At 47.9% G+C, this 24,847-nt stretch overlaps 1 protein-coding gene across 1 annotated transcript in view; it reads left to right on the forward strand.

The window, feature by feature from the left end:
* The first annotated feature begins 284 nt into the window (after positions 1 to 284).
* The window catches only part of MICAL3 (microtubule associated monooxygenase, calponin and LIM domain containing 3), a 66,153-nt gene continuing 41,590 nt past the window's right edge, over positions 285 to 24,847 (forward strand). Inside the window, exons 1-19 of the mRNA XM_075855680.1 lie at positions 285 to 529; positions 4,816 to 5,149; positions 5,509 to 5,716; positions 7,082 to 7,198; positions 7,506 to 7,607; positions 7,697 to 7,852; positions 7,987 to 8,087; positions 9,208 to 9,465; positions 9,614 to 9,729; positions 12,685 to 12,811; positions 12,980 to 13,073; positions 13,172 to 13,319; positions 14,716 to 14,909; positions 15,850 to 15,962; positions 16,104 to 16,166; positions 16,433 to 16,606; positions 22,830 to 23,016; positions 24,181 to 24,269; positions 24,713 to 24,803. Coding sequence (XP_075711795.1) covers positions 4,886 to 5,149; positions 5,509 to 5,716; positions 7,082 to 7,198; positions 7,506 to 7,607; positions 7,697 to 7,852; positions 7,987 to 8,087; positions 9,208 to 9,465; positions 9,614 to 9,729; positions 12,685 to 12,811; positions 12,980 to 13,073; positions 13,172 to 13,319; positions 14,716 to 14,909; positions 15,850 to 15,962; positions 16,104 to 16,166; positions 16,433 to 16,606; positions 22,830 to 23,016; positions 24,181 to 24,269; positions 24,713 to 24,803 — 2,602 coding nt within the window. The 5' untranslated portion in view covers positions 285 to 529; positions 4,816 to 4,885. The remainder of the gene's footprint in view (positions 530 to 4,815; positions 5,150 to 5,508; positions 5,717 to 7,081; positions 7,199 to 7,505; positions 7,608 to 7,696; positions 7,853 to 7,986; positions 8,088 to 9,207; positions 9,466 to 9,613; positions 9,730 to 12,684; positions 12,812 to 12,979; positions 13,074 to 13,171; positions 13,320 to 14,715; positions 14,910 to 15,849; positions 15,963 to 16,103; positions 16,167 to 16,432; positions 16,607 to 22,829; positions 23,017 to 24,180; positions 24,270 to 24,712; positions 24,804 to 24,847) is intronic.

Consider the following 24,847-nt stretch of genomic DNA (forward strand, 5'->3'; position numbering starts at 1 on the left):
CCCCGTGAGAAGGGCGTGGCTTCTGGATAACGGGCGGTGTTATATAGATTGATTTTTCCACGGGACAAGCTAACGCAAAATGGCTGACTCTGATTCTTGAGGTGTTGCCCATAGCAACCAATCATATTTAATCTTTCATTATTCCAGAGCAGGTTAAAAAATGAAAGCTGGGTTCTGATTGGTTGTTTTTTGTATAGGTTTCCATACATTATACCCGGTCTCCATTTGTTTTAATGAGATTATCGTTTACATGGTTCATATGATTAACGAGGAATAATATCACGAGTGTGGCCTTCGTAGTAATGTGGCCATTTTGTGGTCATTACACCTCGCAGGGATAATCAGGATTTAGTAATGGCCGCCTGAGGTGTGAGAGACGCGAGTCAGGACATTTATGGGATCACCTCACACTTCGGGCGTGTGACTGGACGCCCTCTTCATCTCTCGGCTGTCCAGCTCCATTTTAGGATATTAGGAAGGCACAACATAGCGAGAGCCGCTGCCAGGACGATAACTAAGAAGCTGTGCGGTGAGAACACTGACAGCGCAGGATTTGGGTCTGACCGCCGTGTTTTACTCATGGAAATGGAGACATTTCTGGCTTCGCGGTCAGGATTTGAGGGGTCATCCCAGGTCGGCGCCTCCCGGTAGTTTGTGTGGAGTTCGCCGCGCTTGTCTATCGTATTGAGCCTGTACGTTCATCCATTGATGTCACTTTAGCCGCCATTTTGTCTGAGTCCTAGTGATGTGATTGAAACGTTATTGCCCTGACCGGTAAATGACGACGCAGTTGCCGCGGTTATTTCTACAGTCCTGAACTCTTATCAGCTGTTTGGGACGTGTCGCGTGTTAATGTTTGTCGTAGGTTTCCCTGTGGAGAGGATGAGATCAGGACCGGAAAAGGGGACCTGTCACTGCTTGAGTCAAAAAGAAAGGGGAGCTCAGCAGCACAGAGTATTTCAGCAGTGGAGTGTTCTGGTCTTGTGGGTAGCTGGAACCTGTCCGTTTATGTAAAGATTGTGAGAACAGCGACGCAGTGGGAAGAGTTTCTGGCAGCACAGAGTATTTCAGCAGAGGAGTGTGTTGATCTTATGGGTGACTGGGGCCAGTGGGAAGAGTCTGGCAGCACAGAGTGTTTCAGGAGTGGAGCGTGCTGGTCTTGTGGGTAGCTGGAACCTGTGTATGTGATGCTTGTGAGGAAAGCGATGCATAGGACAGCCGCAGTGGAAGGGTCTTTGGCAGCACAGAGTATTTCAGGAAAGCAGAATGCGATCCTTTTTTGTTTAACTTCGGCCTCAATCCAACAACCCGACATGTTGGAAAGATACAAATTTCTAGTTCCATTGGTTGCACGGGATATGTCTGACCCTGGGAGGTGGCGTCCGCCATCTTGCACTACCTATGTTTCAGTATTTGTCACCATCGGGGGGCACCATCCTGCCGGGCGACCTGACCTTGTATCACCCCGAGCCATAACACGACACTTTCCATGGTATTATATTATTATAGCACACGCTGCTGGTGTGCTATAATAAAAAAACAGCGCCACACCTGTACACAGGTTGTCTGTGGTATTGCAGCTCAGCCCCATTCATATTATTAATGCCCGATACATCCACTGGACAAGGTGTGGCGCTGTACAACGTCTGGCCTGCAGGAGTTACAAGGCCAGTCAACAGCAGCTTGCTGACTGTTTCCATTTATCTGATAAGTAAGTGAAAGCTGCTCAGACATCCAATGAAGATAAGAGAATATATTTGACTGCAGGGCCGAAGTTAAAGAGAAGCTTCTCGTTAATGATACTCTTTAAATAAGAGTCGTCTAAGCCTGTAATTCCTGAGCGAGACGCGAGGTGCGGCGTGTCTCACGGGTGTCCCTGGTCTAGACAGCGGGTGTCTTTAGGTTTATGTGGCTGCCCGTGCGCCCCAGGTTTACACCTTCAGCTTAGTAATGGGTTCAGGGATTGGGGCGTTGTGAATTGTTAACCGTTTGTTGCCTTCATCGCAGCGCCCGGGTCATCACCAGCCCGTGAACTGCAAATCTTCAGCTTTGGAAATGACGGGCGCTGGCGTGGTGCGCTGCCAGACACCTGTTCTCTGAGCCGCCCCGTCACACGTTTAATCCTCCCTCAATCTGGAGCACAGCCGGAGTCCCTCAAGCTGCAGCGTCCCCGGGGCCTCCTCTTGTATCAAGTCTATTCAGATCTTCGGTGCTGTTCACATCACGTTTTTGGCCTGTGCTGGGATAAGCCGCTGACCTATACGGTAAACGTGCACCATTACGGTCTATGGGTGACCGATGCCGCTATCAGGTAACCGTTGAGCTCGTGCATCACCCATGCTAAAAAAAAACGTATACCGCGCGGGCGCTCTATTGGCCTCCGGGCTAGTGGATCCCTCTGGCCAAAGTGTAGTGTGCGCAGTAACGGATCCTGGATGACAACCGCGATCTGCCGTTACTGCGCCCATTGATGCTGGCGGTCACTCTGCATGGCCTGTAAATCGCCTCCGGTTTCTTTCGTCTACTTTTCTGCCTTTGTGTCGGTCTTTACTGGAGTTCTGGCATTCTATTCGTGAATCGGGATGAGAGCTATAGGGTATGCCATGTATGGCGGCTCTAGAAAACGATATCTGTATTTAGCAGCCGTATTTGTATAATGAACGTCCTATAACGCGGCTCGGGGCTCCTGAAAGGAGAATCTCAGTCATACAGGGCAAAGTAGGTCAGTTCTTTCCGAGAAGCAGCGGAAAAATGATTCCTCCTGATGAGCGCTGCTCTTGGGCACGAGACCTCGTGGATGTTTATAGTGGACGCACGAGGCACATAAATCCAGGCGCAGGTGTCCTGAAGAAAAGGCCCAAAACAATCACAATGAAGAGCGCTCAGACTCCGAAACAGGACGGAAGGAATTCTCTGAAGAAAAAACAACTGTGTGAACAGGGCCAAGACGTTCTGGATTATCAGACTCCAAACCCTCGCTCCCTGGTCTCCATGTCCTGCGCTGCCACGGGCCCGGTTTAGTGTCCAGCCTGACGTTTGCCGCGTGTCATTACATGGCGGCCGTATTAATGTCACCGCGCTGGAGATGTGACTTAACCTGGTGATCATGGGGGGGGGGGCGGCAGTGAGTGAAGAACCGAACAGTCCGCCTCTACCCTAGCGTGAACTGGCTGATAACACCGAGCAATAGATTGTATTCACCGGTCAGCTGTTTGGCTGATAACAGAGAGCAGCAGCTTGAAGTCATTTTTGCTATGTGACACGGCTGATAACGGAGCAATAGATTGTTTTTTTTTCCCTTTCTACAACAGACAGATTTTATGGTTGCTGTCTCTTTAAGTTGGAAATGTCGCCGCTTCCTACAATCCGCCTCGGGGGTCACATATAAGGTGTCGCGTGTTTCCTGCAGCGTCCGCGTTCTTCGCCTCTGGTTTCCAGGTTTGGTCTAGATCGGATATGAACGCTCGGTTTCTCTCGCCGTTACCATGGTTACTGCTGGAATGTGACATCTCTTCCTCTGGGCGCTGGCTCAGAATGCGTTCGGCCATATTTGTAGTGTTGCCCATAGCAACCAATCAGATTTCAGTTGTCATGTCTCAAGAGCAGGTTGGAAAATGAAAGCTGTGATCTGATTGGTTGCTATGGCAGCAGCACCGCTTTATATTGCAGATGTGTTTTTGAATAACCTTTATATTAGTTTTCTGTTTTCGTTCTGTCGGAGGGATAATAACGGCCGTACGTAACGCGCTGCCGTCCGCTGTTTACATTGGACGCGTTTTGTGGCTGTGCCGATCTCACGCGCAGTTTTTCTGTTGAGTTTTGCCGCTCCGTACCTCGTCTTACTTGACCGCACGCGCCAAAACCACTGCAGCTGCCGGGGAGGACGGGGTCATTTGTTTTATTAAGAGCGAGTTTTGTTTTAATTACGTTTTTCCAGATCGTCTGATTTTGCGCCAAAGTAACCGGGCGCCTCGCTCCAGATCCGGCAGATCAGAGGTTTATCAGGCCACGTTAACTGATGGGATGCACATGACTGGGAATGAAACAATGGCCCCGCGGCTGCTGTTTAACCCTTGCGATGCCGAGTCCTGGGAAGGGTTCTGGGTAATGATTTGGCATCGGGCTGTAATCTATGACCCGGGCGGAGGGGGGGGGGGGGGTGTTGCTGCAACTCTCGTGACCTGCGCAGGGAGACGGTCGCGCTGTCTATGTCTGGACTCGGGAGTGAACTGCGTGACCCCGCACAACCGCTGGCACAAATCACGTTCTGGATTTTTGCGGCCGTGCGTTTCGGGGCGGATTATTTTAAGTAAATATTCTCATCGGGATTAGGAAAAAAAGGTGTAAAAATAAAAACCTGAAAATTTCCCGTCGCTCGTGCAGAGACAGCCTGTTGTCCTCTGGTATCAGCCGTTTCAGTCTCAGGGGAGTGACTGTAGGATGAGGGAATACACTCTATTGTCCCTGTTATCAGCCATTTCAGGCATGGGATCGGCTGACTGGTATTCTTCAATGGGACATGAAGCGCAGACAAACTCTCTGCCGAATTCTTTCCCTTGACCATCGTGCCGGCGATATGTTCGAATTTAATACAATATTGCCGCTCGTGAATGGCGCGGTCTAATAAGTTATAAATTCTAGAGGCTGCTGAGTAATTACGTTGATTATTTGCGGTTTATTATATCGTCTTTGTGAAGTGCATGACACTTGCAGGCGGCGCCTCACCCGCCGCTTATCCAGGGATCGCAGCTCTAGAAATGATTGATATATATTTTCTGTGACTTGGTTTTTAACCCTCTACCCTGCGTGTTTTAGGATAAAGATGGCGGGCCTTTAAAGAAGCCTCCTGGAGGAAGGAGACCAGGTGGTGGGTCCCGGCCCAGCGATGGAGGACGATCGCAATGATAAGACCAATCAGGCCCACGTCCTGTTTGACCGCTTCGTCCAGGCCACGACCTGCAAGGGGACGTTGAAAAGCTTCCAGGAATTATGCGACTACTTAGAGCTGAAGCCGCGGGATTACCGATCGTTCTACCACAAACTCAAATCCAAACTCAACTATTGGAAAGCCAAAGCGCTGTGGTCGAAGCTGGACAAGAGGGGGTGTCAGAAGGACTACAAGAAGGGCAAAGCCTGCAGCAACACCAAGGTGGGCAACCAGCGGCTGCTTAAAGGGGCACTCCAGACTCCTCCACTGGTCAGATCTGTGTCTGGAAAAGCTGCGTGACCCCGATGGGGCCGCTCCTAGCCACATAGGTTGTTTTCACCCAGCTTTCCCAGACTGCTGATTGTCCGGTCTGACTCATTATGTAGAGGTAAATCATGTTTGCACTGGTCTATTGTTTGGGACTGCATGACATCCCCTATGGGAGCGGTGATAGTCACCCAGCTTTTCCAGGAGCAGATAAAACCTGCTGAATGGAAAACACATTATATTTACACTTGATTTGCTGCGTATGATTTTTGTCTGTCGGTTTTTATATTGTCCTTGAATAATTCTCTCCGCAGTGTCTAATAATTGGCGCAGGACCCTGCGGACTGCGCACTGCAATAGAACTCAGCTTTCTCGGGGCCAAGGTAGTGGTGGTGGAGAAGAGGGACGCCTTCTCCAGGAACAACGTCTTGCACTTGTGGCCGGTCACCATCCACGACTTGCGAGGTCTCGGCGCCAAGAAATTCTACGGGAAATTCTGTGCAGGAGCCATTGATCACATCAGTAAGTGTCATAAATGTCGCCATCTAGTGGTTGCTGCTCTGTATTACACTCGTAACCTGGGACACGTTTCATGGACTTTTCGTTGGTGGCGTTTTCTGTCGTTCTTGGATCTGCTTTGTTTTAACTTGTTCCAGTGACTTCACCCATCCGCTGCTCTGACTCCTGACGTAATGTGAATATCTAATATAATTACTCTGCAGTCAATAGAGAAACAAATGATCTAATGCAATACGGCTCCTCCGTGGGTTGTCACACGGCTTTCCCAGACTACTGAATGGCAAATCTTTATAGAGTTATGATGAGGATAGGATAGTGGGGAAAGTAAAGTCTTATTTGCCATTCTGGAGTCTGGGGGAGCTGGGTGACAACAAAGATGGCTGCCGTTACATCTCCCACATACCCAGCTTTTCCAGACTCCAGAATTAGATTATATTACTATACTTTCCCTACTGACCTTTCCTTGTTTATAACTCCATATAGACTTGACATTCAGCAGTCTGGTAAAGCTGCGTGTTAACCCCTTGTGGAAGGTGTAATGGCGGCCATCTTGGTTGTCACCCAGCTTTCTAGAAACGGATTTTATTTTTAGCAAGAGGGCAACTTGGGACAGAGGAAATGTTTTTGTTAATACGTTAGAAAATATTTGCGTTATCGAAATCTCGCCGAGCGATCGTTATTGCACCGCCGGGACCCTCCGGTAGTATCTGCGGCCGCGTGACCTTTACTCGCGCCCCCGCTGTATGCATTTCTTTGCTTTGTTCTTGACTGCGGATTTAAATTCCTGGCCGGGGTTAATGGCTGCCAGTGGTGTCGGATGCACAGACATTCCCTGGCGGCGTTCACAGTACAGGCCCAGATTGATGCCAAGCGCTTAGGAATCTTGTGCAAGATGGAGTGCGAGCCCGGCCAGTCCAAACATTGCTTGTTTGGTTTTTAATCCGCGGCCCGCAGGGAGTAGAGGCCCCAGAGCTGGTGACTTGTGGGCCCTGTGAACAGTAACCAGAGGGGGTGGGGGGGCACCGTATTCCCAGCAAGAGGCCGAGCTACTGTTGGTTTCGGACATTTGGGGTCCCAGATCTGTTGTGGGAACCTGGGGTCTAGGGCCCGGTCACATTGCAGGGGCCCGGATCTCATTGCAGCTCACTCTAGAGTGTGAGGGATGAGATTAGATTGTGAGCTCTTGGGGACAGGTCCTTATGGGCGAGATCTATATCCTGTGATCTCTATGTACAAAATGTAGACCCCAAATCACTACAAGAAATTATTTATGGGACCCGTCCGGCGCCGATAATCACCTATGTCCCCAACGTCTCCCCTTAATGTAGCTTTCTGCCCGCTGACGCCGCTTCTCCTTTTCTGACCTAGGTATTCGCCAACTGCAGCTCATCCTTCTGAAGGTCTCCCTCATCCTCGGCATCGAGATCCACGTCAACGTAGAGTTCCAGGGATTAATCGACCCTCCAGAAGATCAGGATAATGAGCGTGAGTTGTCCGGTGACATGACCTGTTGTCCTTTCCTCCACATGCCACTCGGTATACCGCAGATTCCCCAGCCCCCGCTTAGGAGTTCAGTCTCTTCACACTACATCTCCCGCAATGCAACACAGCAGAGTGTTTTGTACAAAAACTGGTCCAGCAGGGCTAACTGGACACTAGCAGAATTGTCAGTGCAGCTCTGGATGTGACTAGAGTGTAAAGCGCTGAAATGTCATACCGTCTTATAATGTTTAGTGATGATGTCACTGAATCCTTTTATCTGATAGGCTTACTTTGGAATTTTGTTTTCTAGGTGTCGGCTGGAGAGCAAAAGTCCACCCCAAAGGTCACCCCATGTCAGAGTTTGACTTTGATGTCATCATTGGCGCTGACGGACGGAGGAACACGTTGGCCGGTGAGTGGTCCTGGCGTTTGGGCACAACAAGAAGTGATCGTGCGCCACCGGCCATCAAATCTGATATCTTTTCTTATGCGCATGATCAGGTTTCCGAAGGAAAGAGTTTCGGGGGAAGCTGGCCATCGCCATCACGGCCAATTTTATCAACCGAAACACAACGGCAGAGGCCAAAGTCGAGGAGATCAGCGGCGTCGCCTTTATCTTCAATCAGAAGTTTTTCCAAGACCTGCGAGAGGCAACGGGTCAGTGTCTGAGTGGATTTAGGGGGGCACTCCGCTAACATTTCCCATGATTCTAATGAGCTGGCGGCCAGGATAGGTGTTTCCCATTTCGGGGTTAATGCCGCTCCTCATGATTCCCGTGTTCCTCCATCCAGGTATCGATCTGGAGAACATCGTCTACTACAAGGATGACACTCACTACTTCGTCATGACGGCCAAGAAGCAGAGTTTGCTGGAGAAAGGGGTCATCATACAGGTCAGTCCCTGCGGATAGCGAGTCGGGTCCCTGATCCCGCAGTTTGCTCCTGTAGACGGGGACCAGTGTGATTGTCACAGGCAAATATGGAAGGAATTTCCCTTCGACGTTTCCTATCTGTGACCGCAGAACTACCGGCGTCTGGAGCGCAGATGGGAGACCAATCGCCAGATATCCGAATCCTAAGAGACAAAAATGGCCTCATCCTACAATAAACATGTGAAGACCGATCGCGTACATGTGTTTATTGTAGGATGAGGGGCCATTTTTATGTCTTCTCAGGATTCTTCTATCTGGTGACTTCTAGGCTGAGATCTGATCAGAGACAGTTATAGGCCCAAAGCCTGAGGCTGCACTACTGCGAGCACTCTGAAAACATGACTCCTCCCGATTCCTGGCGGGTGCAGTGTTGTCATGGAGACCTAAAGTTCAAATCACCATCCACATAAACGTTCCCACATATAGAATACTTGCCACCTCTCCCAAAATGACTCCGGGCAAAAGATCTCCCGGAAGAGCCGGCAAATTTCTCAGGCACCCCACAAATTTCTCCCTGTTCCTGCACTTTGCTTCCCGGGCGCTGCTGCAAACCAGGTCCTCACATTAAGCAGCTGCAGGACTTTATCCACCACGCGGCCCGGGAGCGGTGGTATTTGCTGAAACGGAGGGGGTGAGGAGCTGAACGTCTGGTCTGGGGTCTGTATACAGGCGGGTCTAAGGGTCACAGTATAGCGGCTGTACTGCCGCTCCGCTCCTACTCGAATGTTGGCAGAGCTGAGGTACTGCAGCACGGCCGCCATACTGTGACTGCGGCACGGCCACTATACTGCGGCCCGGCCGCCATACTGTGGCTGCGGCCCGGCCGCCATACTGTGGCTGCGGCCCGCCCGCTATGAGCCATCTTCTTCTGGCACCAAGCACCGCACAGCTTCCATCAGCAGCCGGAACAGCTGATTGGTGCGGGGTCCGGGTGTCAGACCCCCACTTATCATATAGTGATGACCTATTCTATGGATGGGTCATCATTCTGAAAAACCACCCATGCCTGGACAACCCCTTTAAGATGCGCTCGTGCCTGGTCTTTGTCACATGATCCTCTCTGATTTCTCCCGCCTCGCAGGATTATGCCGACACGGAGATGTTGTTGTCACGTGCCAATGTGGATCAGGAGGCGCTGCAGAATTACGCCACCGAGGCTGCGCGGTTCTCCACCCATCAGCAGCTGCCCTCGCTGGATTTTGCCATCAATCATTACGGGCAGCCGGACGTGGCCATGTTCGACTTCACCTGCATGTACGCCTCCGAGAACGCCGGCCTGGTGCGGGAGAGAAATGGCCACCGGCTGCTGGTCGCTCTGGTTGGGGACAGTCTTCTGGAGGTCCGTGCGCAGTGACCCTATACAGCTTATTATATATATATATATATATATATATATATGTGTGTGGATGATAAATAGGTTTCTTTTTTCAGTGTTTGAAAGAAAAATTATTTCTGCCTCCCCAATAACTTGTATGTTCTTCCAACAGCCTTTCTGGCCCATGGGAACAGGCATCGCACGAGGCTTCCTGGCAGGCATTGACTCTGCCTGGATGGTACGCAGCTGGGCTCATGGAGCAAGTCCTCTAGAAGTGCTGGCCGAGAGGTAATGCCCACGAAGAGGAGAGTGTCCACCTCTGATCCCCCAAAGTTACAGGCTGTATTATATTCCAGAGCTGCAATCCTACTCCTGAGATAATACATCCTGTCATTTAGGATAAGTAATGTATGTACACAGTGACGCCACCAGCAGAATAGTGAGTGCAGCTCTGGAGTATAATACAGGATGTAACTCAGGATCAGTACAGGATAAGTAATGTAATATATGTACACAGTGACTCCACCAGCAGAATAGTGAGTGCAGCTCTGGAGTATAATACAGGATGTAACTCAGGATCAGTAATGTAATGTATGTACACAGTGACTCCACCAGCAGAATAGTGAGTGCAGCTCTGGAGTATAATACAGGATATAACTCAGGATCAGTACAGGATAAGTAATGTAATGTATGTACACAGTGACTCCACCAGCAGAATAGTGAGTGCAGCTCTGGAGTATAATACAGGATATAACTCAGGATCAGTACAGGATAAGTAATGTAATATATGTACACAGTGACTCCACCAGCAGAATAGTGAGTGCAGCTCTGGAGTATAATACAGGATGTAACTCAGGATCAGTACAGGATAAGTAATGTAATGTATGTACACAGTGACTCCACCAGCAGAATAGTGAGTGCAGCTCTGGAGTATAATACAGGATATAACTCAGGATCAGTACAGGATAAGTAATGTAATGTATGTACACAGTGACTCCACCAGCAGAATAGTGAGTGCAGCTCTGGAGTATAATACAGGATATAACTCAGGATCAGTACAGGATAAGTAATGTAATATATGTACACAGTGACTCCACCAGCAGAATAGTGAGTGCAGCTCTGGAGTATAATACAGGATGTAACTCAGGATCAGTACAGGATAAGTAATGTAATGTATGTACACAGTGACTCCACCAGCAGAATAGTGAGTGCAGCTCTGGAGTATAATACAGGATGTAACTCAGGATCAGTAATGTAATGTATGTACACAGTGACTCCACCAGCAGAATAGCGAGTGCAGCTCTGGAGTATAATACAGGATATAACTCAGGATCAGTCCAGGATAAGTAATGTAATGTATGTACACAGTGACTCCACCAGCAGAATAGTGAGTGCAGCTCTGGAGTATAATACAGGATGTAACTCAGGATAAGTAATGTATGTACACAGTGACTCCACCAGCAGAATAGTGAGTGCAGCTCTGGAGTATAATACAGGATGTAACTCAGGATCAGTAATGTAATGCATGTACACAGTGACTCCACCAGCAGAATAGTGAGTGCAGCTCTGGAGTATAATACAGGATATAACTCAGGATAAGTAATGTAATGTATGTACACAGTGACTCCACCAGCAGAATAGTGAGTGCAGCTCTGGAGTATAATACAGGATGTAACTCAGGATCAGTAATGTAATGCATGTACACAGTGACTCCACCAGCAGAATAGTGAGTGCAGCTCTGGAGTATAATACAGGATGTAACTCAGGATCAGTACAGGATAAGTAATGTAATGTATGTACACAGTGACTCCACCAGCAGAATAGTGAGTGCAGCTCTGGAGTATAATACAGGATGTAACTCAGGATCAGTACAGGATAAGCAATGTAATGTATGTACACAGTGACTCCACCAGCAGAATAGTGAGTGCAGCTCTGGAGTATAATACAGGATATAACTCAGGATCAGTACAGGATAAGTAATGTATGTACACAGTGACTCCACCAGCAGAATAGTGAGTGCAGCTCCGGAGTATAATACAGGATATAACTCAGGATCAGTACAGGATAAGTAATGTAATGTATGTACACAGTGACTCCACCAGCAGAATAGTGAGTGCAGCTCTGGAGTATAATACAGGATGTAACTCAGGATCAGTACAGGATAAGTAATGTAATGTATGTACACAGTGGCTCCACCAGCAGAATAGTGAATGCAGCTCTGGAGTATAATACAGGATGTAACTCAGGATCAGTACAGGATAAGCAATGTAATGTATGTACACAGTGACTTCACCAGCAGAATAGTGAGTGCAGCTCTGGAGTATAATACAGGATATAACTCAGGATCAGTACAGGATAAGTAATGTAATGTATGTACACAGTGACTCCACCAGCAGAATAGTGAGTGCAGCTCTGGAGTATAATACAGGATGTAACTCAGGATCAGTGCAGGATAAGTAATGTAATGTAATGTACACAGTGACTCCACCAGCAGAATAGTGAGTGCAGCTCTGGAGTATAATACAGGATGTAACTCAGGATCAGTACAGGATAAGTAATGTAATGTATGTACACAGTGACTCCACCAGCAGAATAGTGAGTGCAGCTCTGGAGTATAATCAGGATGTAACTCAGGATCAGTACAGGATAAGTAATGTAATGTATGTACACAGTGACTCCACCAGCAGAATAGTGAGTGCAGCTCTGGAGTATAATACAGGATATAACTCAGGATCAGTACAGGATAAGTAATGTAATGTATGTACACAGTGACTTCACCAGCAGAATAGTGAGTGCAGCTCTGGAGTATAATACAGGATATAACTCAGGATCAGTACAGGATAAGTAATGTAATGTATGTACACAGTGACTCCACCAGCAGAATAGTGAGTGCAGCTCTGGAGTATAATACAGGATGTAACTCAGGATCAGTGCAGGATAAGTAATGTAATGTAATGTACACAGTGACTCCACCAGCAGAATAGTGAGTGCAGCTCTGGAGTATAATACAGGATGTAACTCAGGATCAGTACAGGATAAGTAATGTAATGTATGTACACAGTGACTCCACCAGCAGAATAGTGAGTGCAGCTCTGGAGTATAATACAGGATAAGTAGTGTCGTGCTTGTACACTGTGACACCGCTGTTCATGTTCTATATGTAGTTGGATGTGTGTATGACGTGTTCTCCTGTCTTTTCGGTGTTGCTCCAGTATTAATGATTACCGTTCCTTCTGGTTTCAGGGAGAGTATTTACAGGTTACTCCCTCAGACAACTCCAGAAAATGTGAGCAAAAACTTCAGTCATTATAGTATCGACCCCACGACTCGTTACCCTAATGTCAACCTACAGTTCCTGAGACCGAGCCAGGTGAGCCCCTCACTATGTTATTTGTGCCGCTGCGCAATGGGCAACGCCCGATCTCTTCGCTATTCGGGGGATCTGGCGTCATCGCTCACGTTGAATAGCAGAACTGGTAGCACGGGCTTTGGTTTTACATTCTATCCCCCTGACTACATCTCCGGCCCCTTCCCTCAGGTCCGACACTTGTACTATACGGGAGAAACTAAGGACATCAATCTGGAGATCGGGAGTCTAAATGCTCAAAGGACGCCAAAACTGGCCCGGAATGGTAAGTAATGAAGTCTCCCCCTCCCCCTCCCGCAGCTGCGGGAAATCTCTTATTTTTTTTTTCCATCTGAAAATAACCGGTTTCTTCTCATTGCGCAGAGTCGGTTGCGCGCACCAGTAAGCTACTAAACTGGTGTCAGAAGCAGACGGAAGGCTACGCTGGAGTCAGTGTTTCCGACCTCACCATGTCTTGGAAAAGTGGCCTTGCCCTGTGTGCCATCATCCACCGGTACCGCCCGGAGCTCATGTAAGAACCCAGGTCAATTGGGGGCATCATTTATACACTATGTAGATTAACACCTTCCCGACCGCCCACTGTCTTTTGACGTCAGGCGGTGCGGGTGCTTAATCTACAGAGACGTCTTTTGGCGTCGCTGCAGATCAGGCTGATGAGCGCTCGTGTGAGCGCTCATCCTCTAAGCAGGAGCTGTTACTAACAGCTCCTGATCTCAGAGCAGCCTCCTGAACACAGCTGGGGTCGGCAAACATTCGGACCCCAGCTGTGTAACCCTTTGATTACCGCGGTCCGTGACCGCGGCATGATCAAAGGGAATTCCCCTCTTTGATCGCATCACCGGGATTCCAGTGATGCGATCAAACACTGGGGAATCCCTCTGCAGTCAGCCCTGGGGACCTACAAAGGACCCCAGGGCTGTCTGTTCCGTGTGCCTGCTGTTCGGGCACACTATGTGCTGCCCGATCAGCAGCCTGTGTCATAGTGACACAGTGTAATGTATTAGCGTACAGAAGTATGCTAATACATTACAAGTAAAAAATAAAGTTATCCCTTGATGGGATTAAAAAAAAAAAAAAAATAACAAAATAAATAAATAAAAAAAGTCCCAAAAAGAGTCTTTATTTTGCATTAAATACATTTTATTTCCCCTACACTAAATAAAAACAAAAAACCTATGCATATTAGGTATCTACACGACCGTAATAACCTGAAGAATTAATTTAACGGGTTATTTAGCGTGAAACGTGAACGGGATAAAAAAAGAAACAAAAAAAAACTATTCTGAGAATCGCCTTTTCCTATATTCACGCCGTAAAAAAAATTTTTTTTACCCCCAAACTGGGGGGAAAAAAAAATACTATTTCTCTCGCATAAAACGAGGCCTCATACAGCCACGTCAATGAAAAAATAAAAAAGTTATGGCTGCTGAAACGCAGAGAGGCAAAAACAGAAAAATTGTGCTGGTCATTAAGGTCTTTTCAGGCCCGGTCATTAAGGGGTTAATTAAAGATCAGGAGTCTGGAAATAAGCTCCGCCTCCCTGACTAAGGTCTGTATGGAGTCAGAGCTGCAGGGGCGTGTCATGTGACCCCTCTCAATTCTGCTGGATGGCTGTGGGCTCACAGAGGGGAGGGGCTTTGGTGACCAGCTATATTCCAGCCCCCGACGGGCGCTTTGCTGTGTAGGGTAGATCTCGATATTATTTGCAGCATTCACCCGACTGATCGACCACTGCGGCACACAAGTCATAAGGTGTTTGTTACAATGTGTCAGTGCAGGTAAGCCTGTGCGCTAAACACCAACAGCACAAATCTCTCACTGATACAATGTGACAAACCCAGCAGCTGCTGGAGCAGGACCAGGTGAGGATGGGTTTTCACTGTAAAGTGCGCCGTTTCCTTTTGCAGTGACTTTGGCTCCCTGGACGAGCGGAACGTGGAGACGAACAATCAATTAGCGTTCGACATCGCGGAGCGGGAGCTGGGAATCTCCCCTATAATGACTGGAAAAGAGATGGCGTCCGTAGGGGACCCCGACAAGTTATCCATGGTGGTGTATCTCAGCCAGTTCTACGAGATGTTCAAAGAGACCGCCAACTCCGGTACGAGGGGCCGTAGACTGATCCGCCGCGTGGCGGGTTTTCTGTGATCTTCGGAATATTTCTGTGTGCGGACTCGTCCTGAGGGGTCCGGGGTCTGTGATGGGAAAACTCCGGGCAAAGCGGACACAATGGGGGAGACTTCTGAGTGTTGTAAGATGCGTTCTGTTATGGGACGGGTAAAATTGCGCCAAAGTTATTAAAATGACACGCAGAATGATACGTCCGCGGCAGCTCATCCGACCGTCCCCCTCTTCCTTGCGCTCCCTCATAGTTTTCGTACTTTATCCCGTTCTCTTGTGCCAAGATAATGGAATACGCCAGTCCTGCGCTTGGCATATTTTACGACATCTCTTCGCCACGCTTCGTTTTTTGTAGGCTTTTTTCTTTTTTGTTTAAACGGAGGGTGAAAACGCGTCTAAAACACATAATAAATTTTTGCGCAGTTTTTTGCCTGATTTCCACTAGAATTCTGGCGCGCTTTCCTTCGTATATCTCCCCCTCTGTTTTGCCTACTGGGGGGTGGAGACTAACACAAGGACGCGCTCCTGGGCGTTGCTCGTGCCCCTGTGTCATGCTCCGCCCCCTCATGCCCGATACTAAGCACAACACATTGTATCTGTTCTGCCCGGAGTGTTCCTTTAAAGATCTCATCATTAATATCCCATCTGTTTCTGGTAAAGCCAATATGGCCGCCATTACCGCTTCCCGAGAGGTTGTCATTCCGCTTTCTCAGACTCCTGAATGGCAAATCTAATCCTTCCTGCTCACATATTTGTATGACTAGCCGACTCCGGCTCCTAGAAAAGCTGGATGACGATGGCTGCGGTAGCTGTAATGGCAGGTGTTGGCGATCACCCAGCTTTCCCAGAAAAAGTTTTCTTATTTGACAGAAGAGCAGATTTTAGTATCCAAAGTTTAACCCTTTGTGCGGTGTCTACAGGAGACGCAGATCAGAACCTCGACGAGAAAGCCGCACTCCTGGCCAGCACGAAATCGCCCATCTCCTTCCTGAGCAAACTGGGACAGACAATCTCTCGGAAACGCACTCCCAAGGTAGGTGCAGCCGGGCCGGGCCGCGCCAGATCTACTCTTAAAGGGGAAGTTCTACTTAAAACTGTGCCAAGGGTGGGGGGGGGGGTAGTAATGTCTGAGGCCGGACCCAAAACTGACAGGTCTGCTTGTTTATCCTTAAAGGACAAGAAAGAGCGAGACGTGGACAGCTCCGGCAAGAGACGGAAGACCAGCCAATCAGAAGATGTGAGTGTCATTTATGAATCCCTCCAGATTTGTCGCAAGTTTCTCCCAATACAATCTGCATGTGACAATCTGTTACGTCTGAATGGAGCTTAAAAAGCAGAACTTCTAAATCAAGACAACCCATGTGGGAAGAGGGGGGGGGGTAGACGGGTGGGGGTAACACATGACTTCGTAGGAGCTGCATACACAAAACGAGAGGAGATTTCTAATCCATACTGTTTGCAGCGTTGTATCAATCTTCATTCTTTTAATCCTGTGACTTGCAGGAGGAAGTCCCCCGATCTCTGCGGGAGGAGAGACCCCCGTTAGTCAGCTCCCTGACCGAGAGGCGAATCGACGCTGTTGTGGGAAACCAGAACAAGGTGAAATCGATGGCGACTCAACTCCTGGCAAAATTTGAGGAGAACGCGCCGGCACCCAACACAGGACTGCGGAAACAGGTAGAGGAGGGCGCCCCCTGCTGGGGAGGGCGATTCATACATCACTAGAGACATGTACAGAGTCAGGCGTTACAATGTGCCAGTGCAGTCTGCTGGAGATCTGTGTTATTTGCTTTTGGTGCAGAACGAAGATTGTAATGTCTATTATTCCATGTGATCCAGAACGGGGCGGCAGCGGTGACCAGATCAAACCATTGTAAAGGGGTTTTCTGACTTATTCCAATAAGTGGAAGGGGGGGGGGGTGCATTAAAAAAAGAATAGAGCGTTACTTGCCGCACGGATCCCCCCCGGCGTTCCCGTGCCGCCACCGCTCCGGTCCTCCCCGCCACGGTTTATGGACATGGCTGCAGCGATGACGTGCCTGTGTACCCAGAGACCAGTGTTTGGCTGCAGCAGCGATCATGCGGGTTTATGGGCACGTCGTTACTGGAGCGGCGGGGCGGACTGGAAAACTGGAGGATCTGTAAGGGCCGGTTCAGAGTTTTTTGCAGGCAGAAAATTCTGCCTGGACAAATTGGGTCCAGTTTTTTTGAAGTGGTTTTGCCCCACGCGTTTTTTTGGCCAGATTTTAGACTCATGCTTTGCTGCATTTTTTTAAGACTTTTTTTTTCCCTCCTATTTCTTCAAGAGAAAAAGTAACATTTTGCACAAGTTTTTTGCCGAAAAACACGTAAAAAATTGCGCCAAAAAACGCGTTTATTTCCGTCTCTTATTGATTTCAATGGGGTTTTTGAGGTGGAAAACACCAAGATAGGGCATTTCGCTTCTTTTTCCCGCGAGCATTTTTTTTTTTCTCGCGGTAAAAAAACGCCTCCACCTCTCCATTGAAATTAATGGGAGTCCATTTCAGCAGTTTTTTTTGCCGTGGCTGTGTGAACAGGGCCTAAGTTGCTGCTGCATTTTATTTATTTTTGGTGCGTCGGTCCTTCCCACTTTTTTGATTTGTCGGAAAACCGCTTTAAAGTAAAATCCTCCCTTTTAGCTTTTTGGCAGAAGTTTACGCGCCTGCCTGCCTGCGCTGTCCACGTCGTTTTGCTCAACCAAGAGTTGAGGAGTAAAGATGTCACCGGTAACTGAAAAGCAAACAAACCCCCAAATGACCGCAGCACGCGGCGGGCGCTAAGAGTTACGCAAACACGGAATGCATGGATTTATTTCAATTACTATGACTATTAATGTGAGGTTATTTTTTTATCAAACTCTGCGCGCGCTCCTGCCACGACAAGGTGTCCACGGGGCGAGTCTCTTCTTGTACGGGTGTCATTTTTAGTGTATGAGGTCGCCTTATCGTGGTAGGTGACCACGCACTATTTCATTAGAACGTGTCATCTCGGGGTATCGGGATGTTATTGGAATGATATTGATGTTCGTTTTATTTCACAGCCCTCTCCAGGTGCGCCACCCGGTGGCCATATTGTGCAATTACCACTACTCCTATTTTTTTTTTTTCCCCCCGTTTTGCTTACGTCTTTTCTTTTCTTCCCCTTTTATGTTCTCTCATCCTTTCACCTTCTCATCTCCCTCCTGGATGCCCCTCAGAAACCCATCCTGCCCTATCAGCAGCGATTACTAGAACAGGCTGCGCTCAGGCAGACTGAGCCTCAATGGAAACAGGTAACGAGGGGCAGGAGACTAATAGGAGCGTGCACCCCCCCCCCCCCCCGCTTTATTGCCCCATAGACGACTAGGCACTCATACAAGCTACGGACCCGCAGATATTCTCAAACTTCATATCCTAGTATGCCGGCTGGCAGGGCATGCTGGGACATGTAGTTTCATCGCCGCTGCTGAGCCTCCTGATTGCTCACAAGGGTTTGGCCTAAAAACAAAATTTTTAATTTTTTAAGTTTTAACCATAAAACGCCTGAATTTTGGTAAAAAGTCATTTCAAAAGTTGCATGGTCAACCCTTGGGGTATTTTGTAGACCATATTGGGGTTTAGTCCGTCATAAATAGACATTAGATTGCCTGCAGGTTCTAGGCCATGGGAGGGGGCTGGGCACGGTCAGATGCACTTGCACCAGGTTGGGTTTTTCCTGCCGATTCGATAGTATTTTTACTTAGTTTAGTGAGTTGAAAAAAATAGGGTGAATCGATCTGCCGTATTTCCAGCCCATAGGATACTAAAGGGTTAACCTATTGACGAATGTGAATCGTAAATTTAATAAAACGATTTGTGTAATGTCTGCGAATGACGGGCGGATCTATTCCCTCCTCTCTAGTTATGGGGGATCCAGAGGTTTATACAATTGTAGTGCCCCTTTAAGAAGTGCGCCCTCTTCCGTTTTATCCTAGCTGAGAACACTGTATTCCGTAAGTGGTCGCCTTCTGTTACATTCTCCGTTTTTATCCCCTCCAACCTTTCGCCTTCCATAAAGCCCAGGACTAATGACCTTCCCCGGACCTGCCCTAAAAAGGTCATCAGGCTGTATACGGGGTCGTGGCCTCGCTCATACCTGCAGGTGACTCGGGGGTGGGGTTCACTGCTGCCGCGCAGTAAATGCATCCCAGCTACGCTGTACATGTGAATGCGTACATCTGCCACACTTGTCCTGATTAATGCTCCAGTCACATCCAGAGCTGCATTCACAATTCTCATAACTTCCAATTTTTAAAATTGCCCCAAACAACTTCTAATGCACCGCTGTAATGCTTACTGTATTGCATTGTGGTTGATGTAGTGTTATCTGTGTCATACTAAAGGGCAGCGCCAGGTAGAACCACTACATCTCCCACAATGCACCACGGCAGAAGATGCTCTTGCAGTGACCAATGGGGGAGGGTGCAAAGTTCTGCTGACAGGCATTGTGAATGCAGCTTTGGATGTGACTGGAGAATAGAAGAATGTTCATAAGCTGAGTTTGAACCTGTTCTTGCTGCAGTTAGTGGATGGATAGTGCTCGCAGGTGCGGGTTCACAGGACGGACAGTTTGTGCCTGAGCCCAAGAAGTTCTTGGGGACCCGCTCCCTAAATTGATGTGCGCTTATGCCTGGGTCTTGGTTGGGGCGGGGGATTCTTGTCTTTGGCGCTGTGATTGACCGGACCTGCCTGCATAGACTGGTTTTACTATTCCGGTGCCGTTCCGTACTTGCTGCCTCACTTGTGCTTTGCGTGTTACTCATTGGCCACGGCCGCTTGTTCTTCAAGTCATGGCAATATGGACGACGCCTCGTAATCACTGGGCACGGTGCACTTGTACCCAAAGCTTTCCTGCTCTTTGGCTGAACACATTTAGAGGTTGGCACACCCTATGCCACATGCCGGCCTGCTGCCCAGACTCCGGTGGCACGGCTGCCCCTCTATTCAGCATGGTGCCTTTTATATGCAGATTTCCGCTCTGTCGTGTGTTTTTTTTCTCTTTATTCTCTTTCTGTCCCGTCCACAGAGCAGCGCGGTGCCGTCCAGTGTCCGTGGCGAGACGTGGCCCAGCCCAGAGAGGGTAACGCCAAGGGTTTGACTTGTTTGCTTTGCTGTGATTTTACGGCTTTGTGATGAATGCCGCTGGTTAAATATGATCAATCCCGCGGGGTCCGCGCTCAGTACAAGCGTCTCCCCAATAAGTCCAATTGAGTCAAATTCCGACGGAAATTTGCCCCAATGTACAATCTCTAAGCTGCCGGTATAAAAGAGGTATGAGGCACTGGGCGCCTCTTACCGCAGCTTCACCGCAGTCTCTTACTGGATCGGTAGGCTGCATGGTCTATAACTTTCTAATGGACTGTATCGCCCCCTCCTTGACAAGCCATATAAATACTCATGTTGCATTTAAAGGAAAATTACTGCAATCCTATCAATTTTTTTTTTATAAGGGTTTAAAATTCTGTGCTGAGGGTTAAATAACATTTTGGCTTCCTGCAGCTGCCACTAGGAGGAGCTTACGGCAGATTTATAATTCAGTTTAATAGGAGCTGTATAGATGAGTATACAGCGAGCTCCCCCTAGTGGTGGCTGCCGGTAGCAGAATGTTATCATGTAACACTATGGGAGCTGTCTGTAGATCTGTATGTGCTCCCCCTAGTGGTAAATGCAGACCTCAGAATGTTATATGCAGCTCTTATATAGTTCATGATAACATTCTGCTGCCTGCAGCCACCACTAGGGGGCGCTCACTACATACAGATGTATACAGCTCCTATAGAGCTACATGGTAACATTCTGCTACCTACCTATCATGTAACTATGGGAGCTGTATGTATCTGTATGTAGTGAGCTCCCCCTAGTGGTGGCAGCAGTATGTTCTCTATGGCTATATGAAGGAAAGCCGGAGACTTGCCCCTTTTTCCATCCCCCGCTACCAGGAAGGCATGCTGGGAGTCCTCAGTCTTCATATGGGTACAGTTGCTGAGTTCTGCACTGTCGCTGCGTTGTGCGTCCCTGAGTGCCCCTGTCCACAGTGCTGACGCTTCTATCCATCCTTTAGCTTGATTCTGTGCCCGGCCGCCGCTCCTCTCTAGACTTCTGGCAGAATTCAGTCACCCTGCGCTCGAGTGAATGTCCCGACTCTACTTCATACGATGAAATCCGACAGGTAGCATGTTTCCGGCGTGCCAGTGTGAAGCTCTGGTGTGTACAGCTAATAGCATGCGCTTGTTGTAGTCACCCACGATGGGCACCGCTGGCGGCAGAGCTTTCCTCTCACAGGTGAATGGGTTATAGCACCGCAGAGCTGCATACGGGGAAATCTCTCTGAAACCTACAGAGTTGGGGGTAAAGGTGTGATTTTAATGTCTGCTTTCTCCCGTCAGAGCGCCACACTTGTCCACAGGTTGTGTGTGGTATTGCATTTGTCCCATTCCTTTTTAATGTAGCTGAGCTGTAATACCACACGCAACCTCTGGACAGGTGTGGCGCTGTTTCTGGGATCAAGCCACCATGTTTTTTTTTAATCCTGTGCATCTCCTTTAATATTGGCATCTCCATATTTAAAGGTACATGCACGCGTAGTTCTTGCCTTGGGATTTGACCGCAGTTTCCGGATGTTACATTGGAATGAATGAATGAGATAAAAACTGTGCAGGATTATGTATAGATATTGATGAGAAGCGCAGACACGGCCAGACGTCCCCTAATAGGAGGCACAAGGTGTCGGGTGCAGGTTTTTTAACGCCCCTTTATTGCTGTGCTTTTTGTTTTTGTTTTTTTTTTTTGTTTTTTTTTAAATCGTGGCAAAAAAGCGCAATTTGCCCGTAATGCTCTACAGTTGATCAAACGCCCCCTACTGGAGATTATAATCCTGCCTTGAAGATTATAGGGATTATGGTCAGGCTCGCGCCACGTCTGCGGTTATAACCGGAATGTGCCACGTTTTCATGCTTGACCACCGAGTGAAACAGTTTGGCGACTCGTTGGATTGGATATCAATATAATCTACTAATCGGTATCACCCCCAGCACTGTGTGTGTGACCCCCGCACTCCTCCTGACACTTCTTTCTCTGGTTGGGTGTTTACGACCTCTGACCTTTCACCTCTTACCTGTCACTTGTTTTTTTGTTTTTTTTTCCTTGATTTTTTTTGGTTCCACTTTGTCCTTTAGAAATACATAAAGATATACACAGGTGGAGTGAGCTCATTGGCTGAACAGATAGCCAATCAGCTACAAAAGAAGGAGACCCCAAAGCCTCTATTTGGCAAAAAAGTGGTAAGAGTTCATGTGTTGTCGGCTGTTATGGTTTTATATATTGTTGGTTTTTAGGTTGTTTTTTTTTTGTCTGCAAATTTTCATGGTTAGTTTTTTTTTTTTTTCTTCAAGTTTTTGTAACTTAAATGTCATAATTACTTGTATTGACCTTCAGCGCCCCCAGGTGGATGTCAGTAGAACTCTTTGGAAAGTTTGATATTTTTAAAATTGTTACTTTTTTTCACATGAAAAAAATTTAACTTTTTAATTGGAAATCCTTTATACTTCTGAAGATCTGTCGCCTATAACTCTACAGTTCTGATGATCCGGCGTCTATGCTCAGTAGCCAGAACATTAATCGCCGCAGGAGTGTGGACTATCAGACTTTATTGCCGCTGGAGGACGGTACGGTCTTCAGCGCCACCGTTACTCTTGACCTCCGCACGGCTGATACTGTCACTATATGATGTTACATGACGCTCAGGATTCTCGTAGCCTATGTCGGGATTCTCTGATCTCAATATCGGAGACCCTCACTGACGGGTGACCAGACGTCTCCAGCGCTTCCTCCTCATTAACCCTTTCCTATCCTCTGTCATGCAGGGGTCCTTCAGGAAAGAATTCCCTCAGAACCTCGGGGGCAGCGACGTCTGTTACTTCTGCCACAGAAGAGTTTACGTCATGGAGCGTTTGAGCGCGGAGGGGAAATTCTTCCATCGAAGCTGCTTTAAATGTGACTACTGCAATACTACCCTGCGCCTGTCTTGCTACGCCTACGACCTGGAAGACGGTGAGTGCTCGGGGGTGGGGGGGGGGGGTTACGTATTTTTGTGGGGCAGTTGGGCCACATTCCGATTTGTGGTGGTTTTTAAGGTTCTACGTTGTAAATTTTCAAAAAAAATGACAGCACAATAAAGAAACTCAATTCACGCGTAGCAGAAAAAAATCATCGCCAAAGGGTGAGAATTGCGATCAATCTACAGCAAATCCCATTACCTATTGGACCCCGACACACGCAAAACCTTTATTTTATTGACCCAAGGCGTCTAAAATGATGAAGTAATTTTGTAATTGGCCTTAATGAAAAATTTCCTAACGTTTTGGTTGCTACAGCGCCTAAGCAATCCTATGTGTCTCCATGGTAACAGACCACAAACCAAATGTAGTCGCTTCCTGCTTTTATACTTTATTCTATTTGTCCCTTATTACTTCCTTACCTACCAAATGTACGTTAGCAAGAGCTAGAGGCTCGGAGGCAATATGACAGCAGAATCCGACTGCTTAGGGTTGGTTTGTTGTCTGTTACCGTGGAGACACATAGTTCTGCATTGGAGCTGTAGAAACCAGACAGGCAATTTTTTTTATTTTATATGAATTGGGACATTAATTTGATTGTGAAGGTGTACGTAGCATTTAATATCAAGTTCTGCAGGTAGCAGGGGTGTGGCTGTGACAACCTCTTTTAAAACGTAAAATTAAGAGTTAAGGGACAGCGATGGGGTCCATCACAGACCCCTAAAACATGGACAGAATGAGAGTTTTCTCACATTCCTGTCCCACTGGTTAACACTAGTTATGTTCTCTCCAGCCTGAAACAGCTGATAACAGGGAGCAATAGATTATATTCCACAGTACATGTGGAGGGGACAGAATGCAGGTTTAGTGTCTTTTCTCTGCTCTTGAGGGGTTAAGCAGCGGCCGTGGTCTTCCTCCTCCGTGCTGCATGTGACATTGACTTGTCTTTGTTCGGTCACACACTGCCACATTGTTACCCGCAGACGTTCCATGGCTGACCGCTCATACTCCTCCTGTACCCGGCCCACCGCTTGGAAAGTGCCGCTGCATCGGAGCTTTACCCAGTCTCTTCTCTTCTCTTCCAGTTCCGCTCTGCATCGGCTGTGCTAACAAATTTCTACGGTTTTTAATTTTTACACTTTTATTTTTTATTTTTCAGGAAAATTTTACTGCAAACCGCACTATTGTTATCGACGTTCCAGCTACAGCCAGCGGAAGAGAGCGGCCACGCCTGCGCAGGTCAGCAAGGTGAGTGATACTGCATACACGTCAGCGACTGTTGTGAAACTACAACTCCCATCATACTCTGACCACTGCACGCTCATTACTATATTATAATCCAGTATGATTTGGATCGTTCTGTAGCTTTCAAGCAGTTTCCAAACTATTGTATTTGTGGGTAAGTGTGGCCTCCCCAATTAATTTCCAGAGCCCCCTATATAGTGTTTTTTTTTTTTTGTTTTTTTTAAATATCCTGCCATCTTGTTTTTTTTGCTCCCCTGTGTCTTCCCACTATCCGTGTACTGTACTACATTCCTATCTGGGTGGGACCGATATCCCTATTCATGCTGAGCGTCCTCATTTAAGAATGGAATGCCAGAACTACAGTGAAGACTGACACACAAAAACGAGGAAAGAGAGAAATCAAAATAAATATTTGACCTGTAAACGTATGATTTCTGACCCTACAGGAGCTTAAAGGACCCGCAAAAGACACCCCTGATGCTGAAGAGCCCGGACGAGCCCCCATGTTGCCCCTTGCTACCACAGAGAAGACCCCAGGTACCCGCAGTTCCCTCCTGCAACGTGCTATGAGCCTGTGTTCC

Source organism: Rhinoderma darwinii, chromosome 3, assembly GCF_050947455.1.
Source record: "Rhinoderma darwinii isolate aRhiDar2 chromosome 3, aRhiDar2.hap1, whole genome shotgun sequence".
NCBI classification, from domain to species: domain Eukaryota; kingdom Metazoa; phylum Chordata; class Amphibia; order Anura; family Rhinodermatidae; genus Rhinoderma; species Rhinoderma darwinii.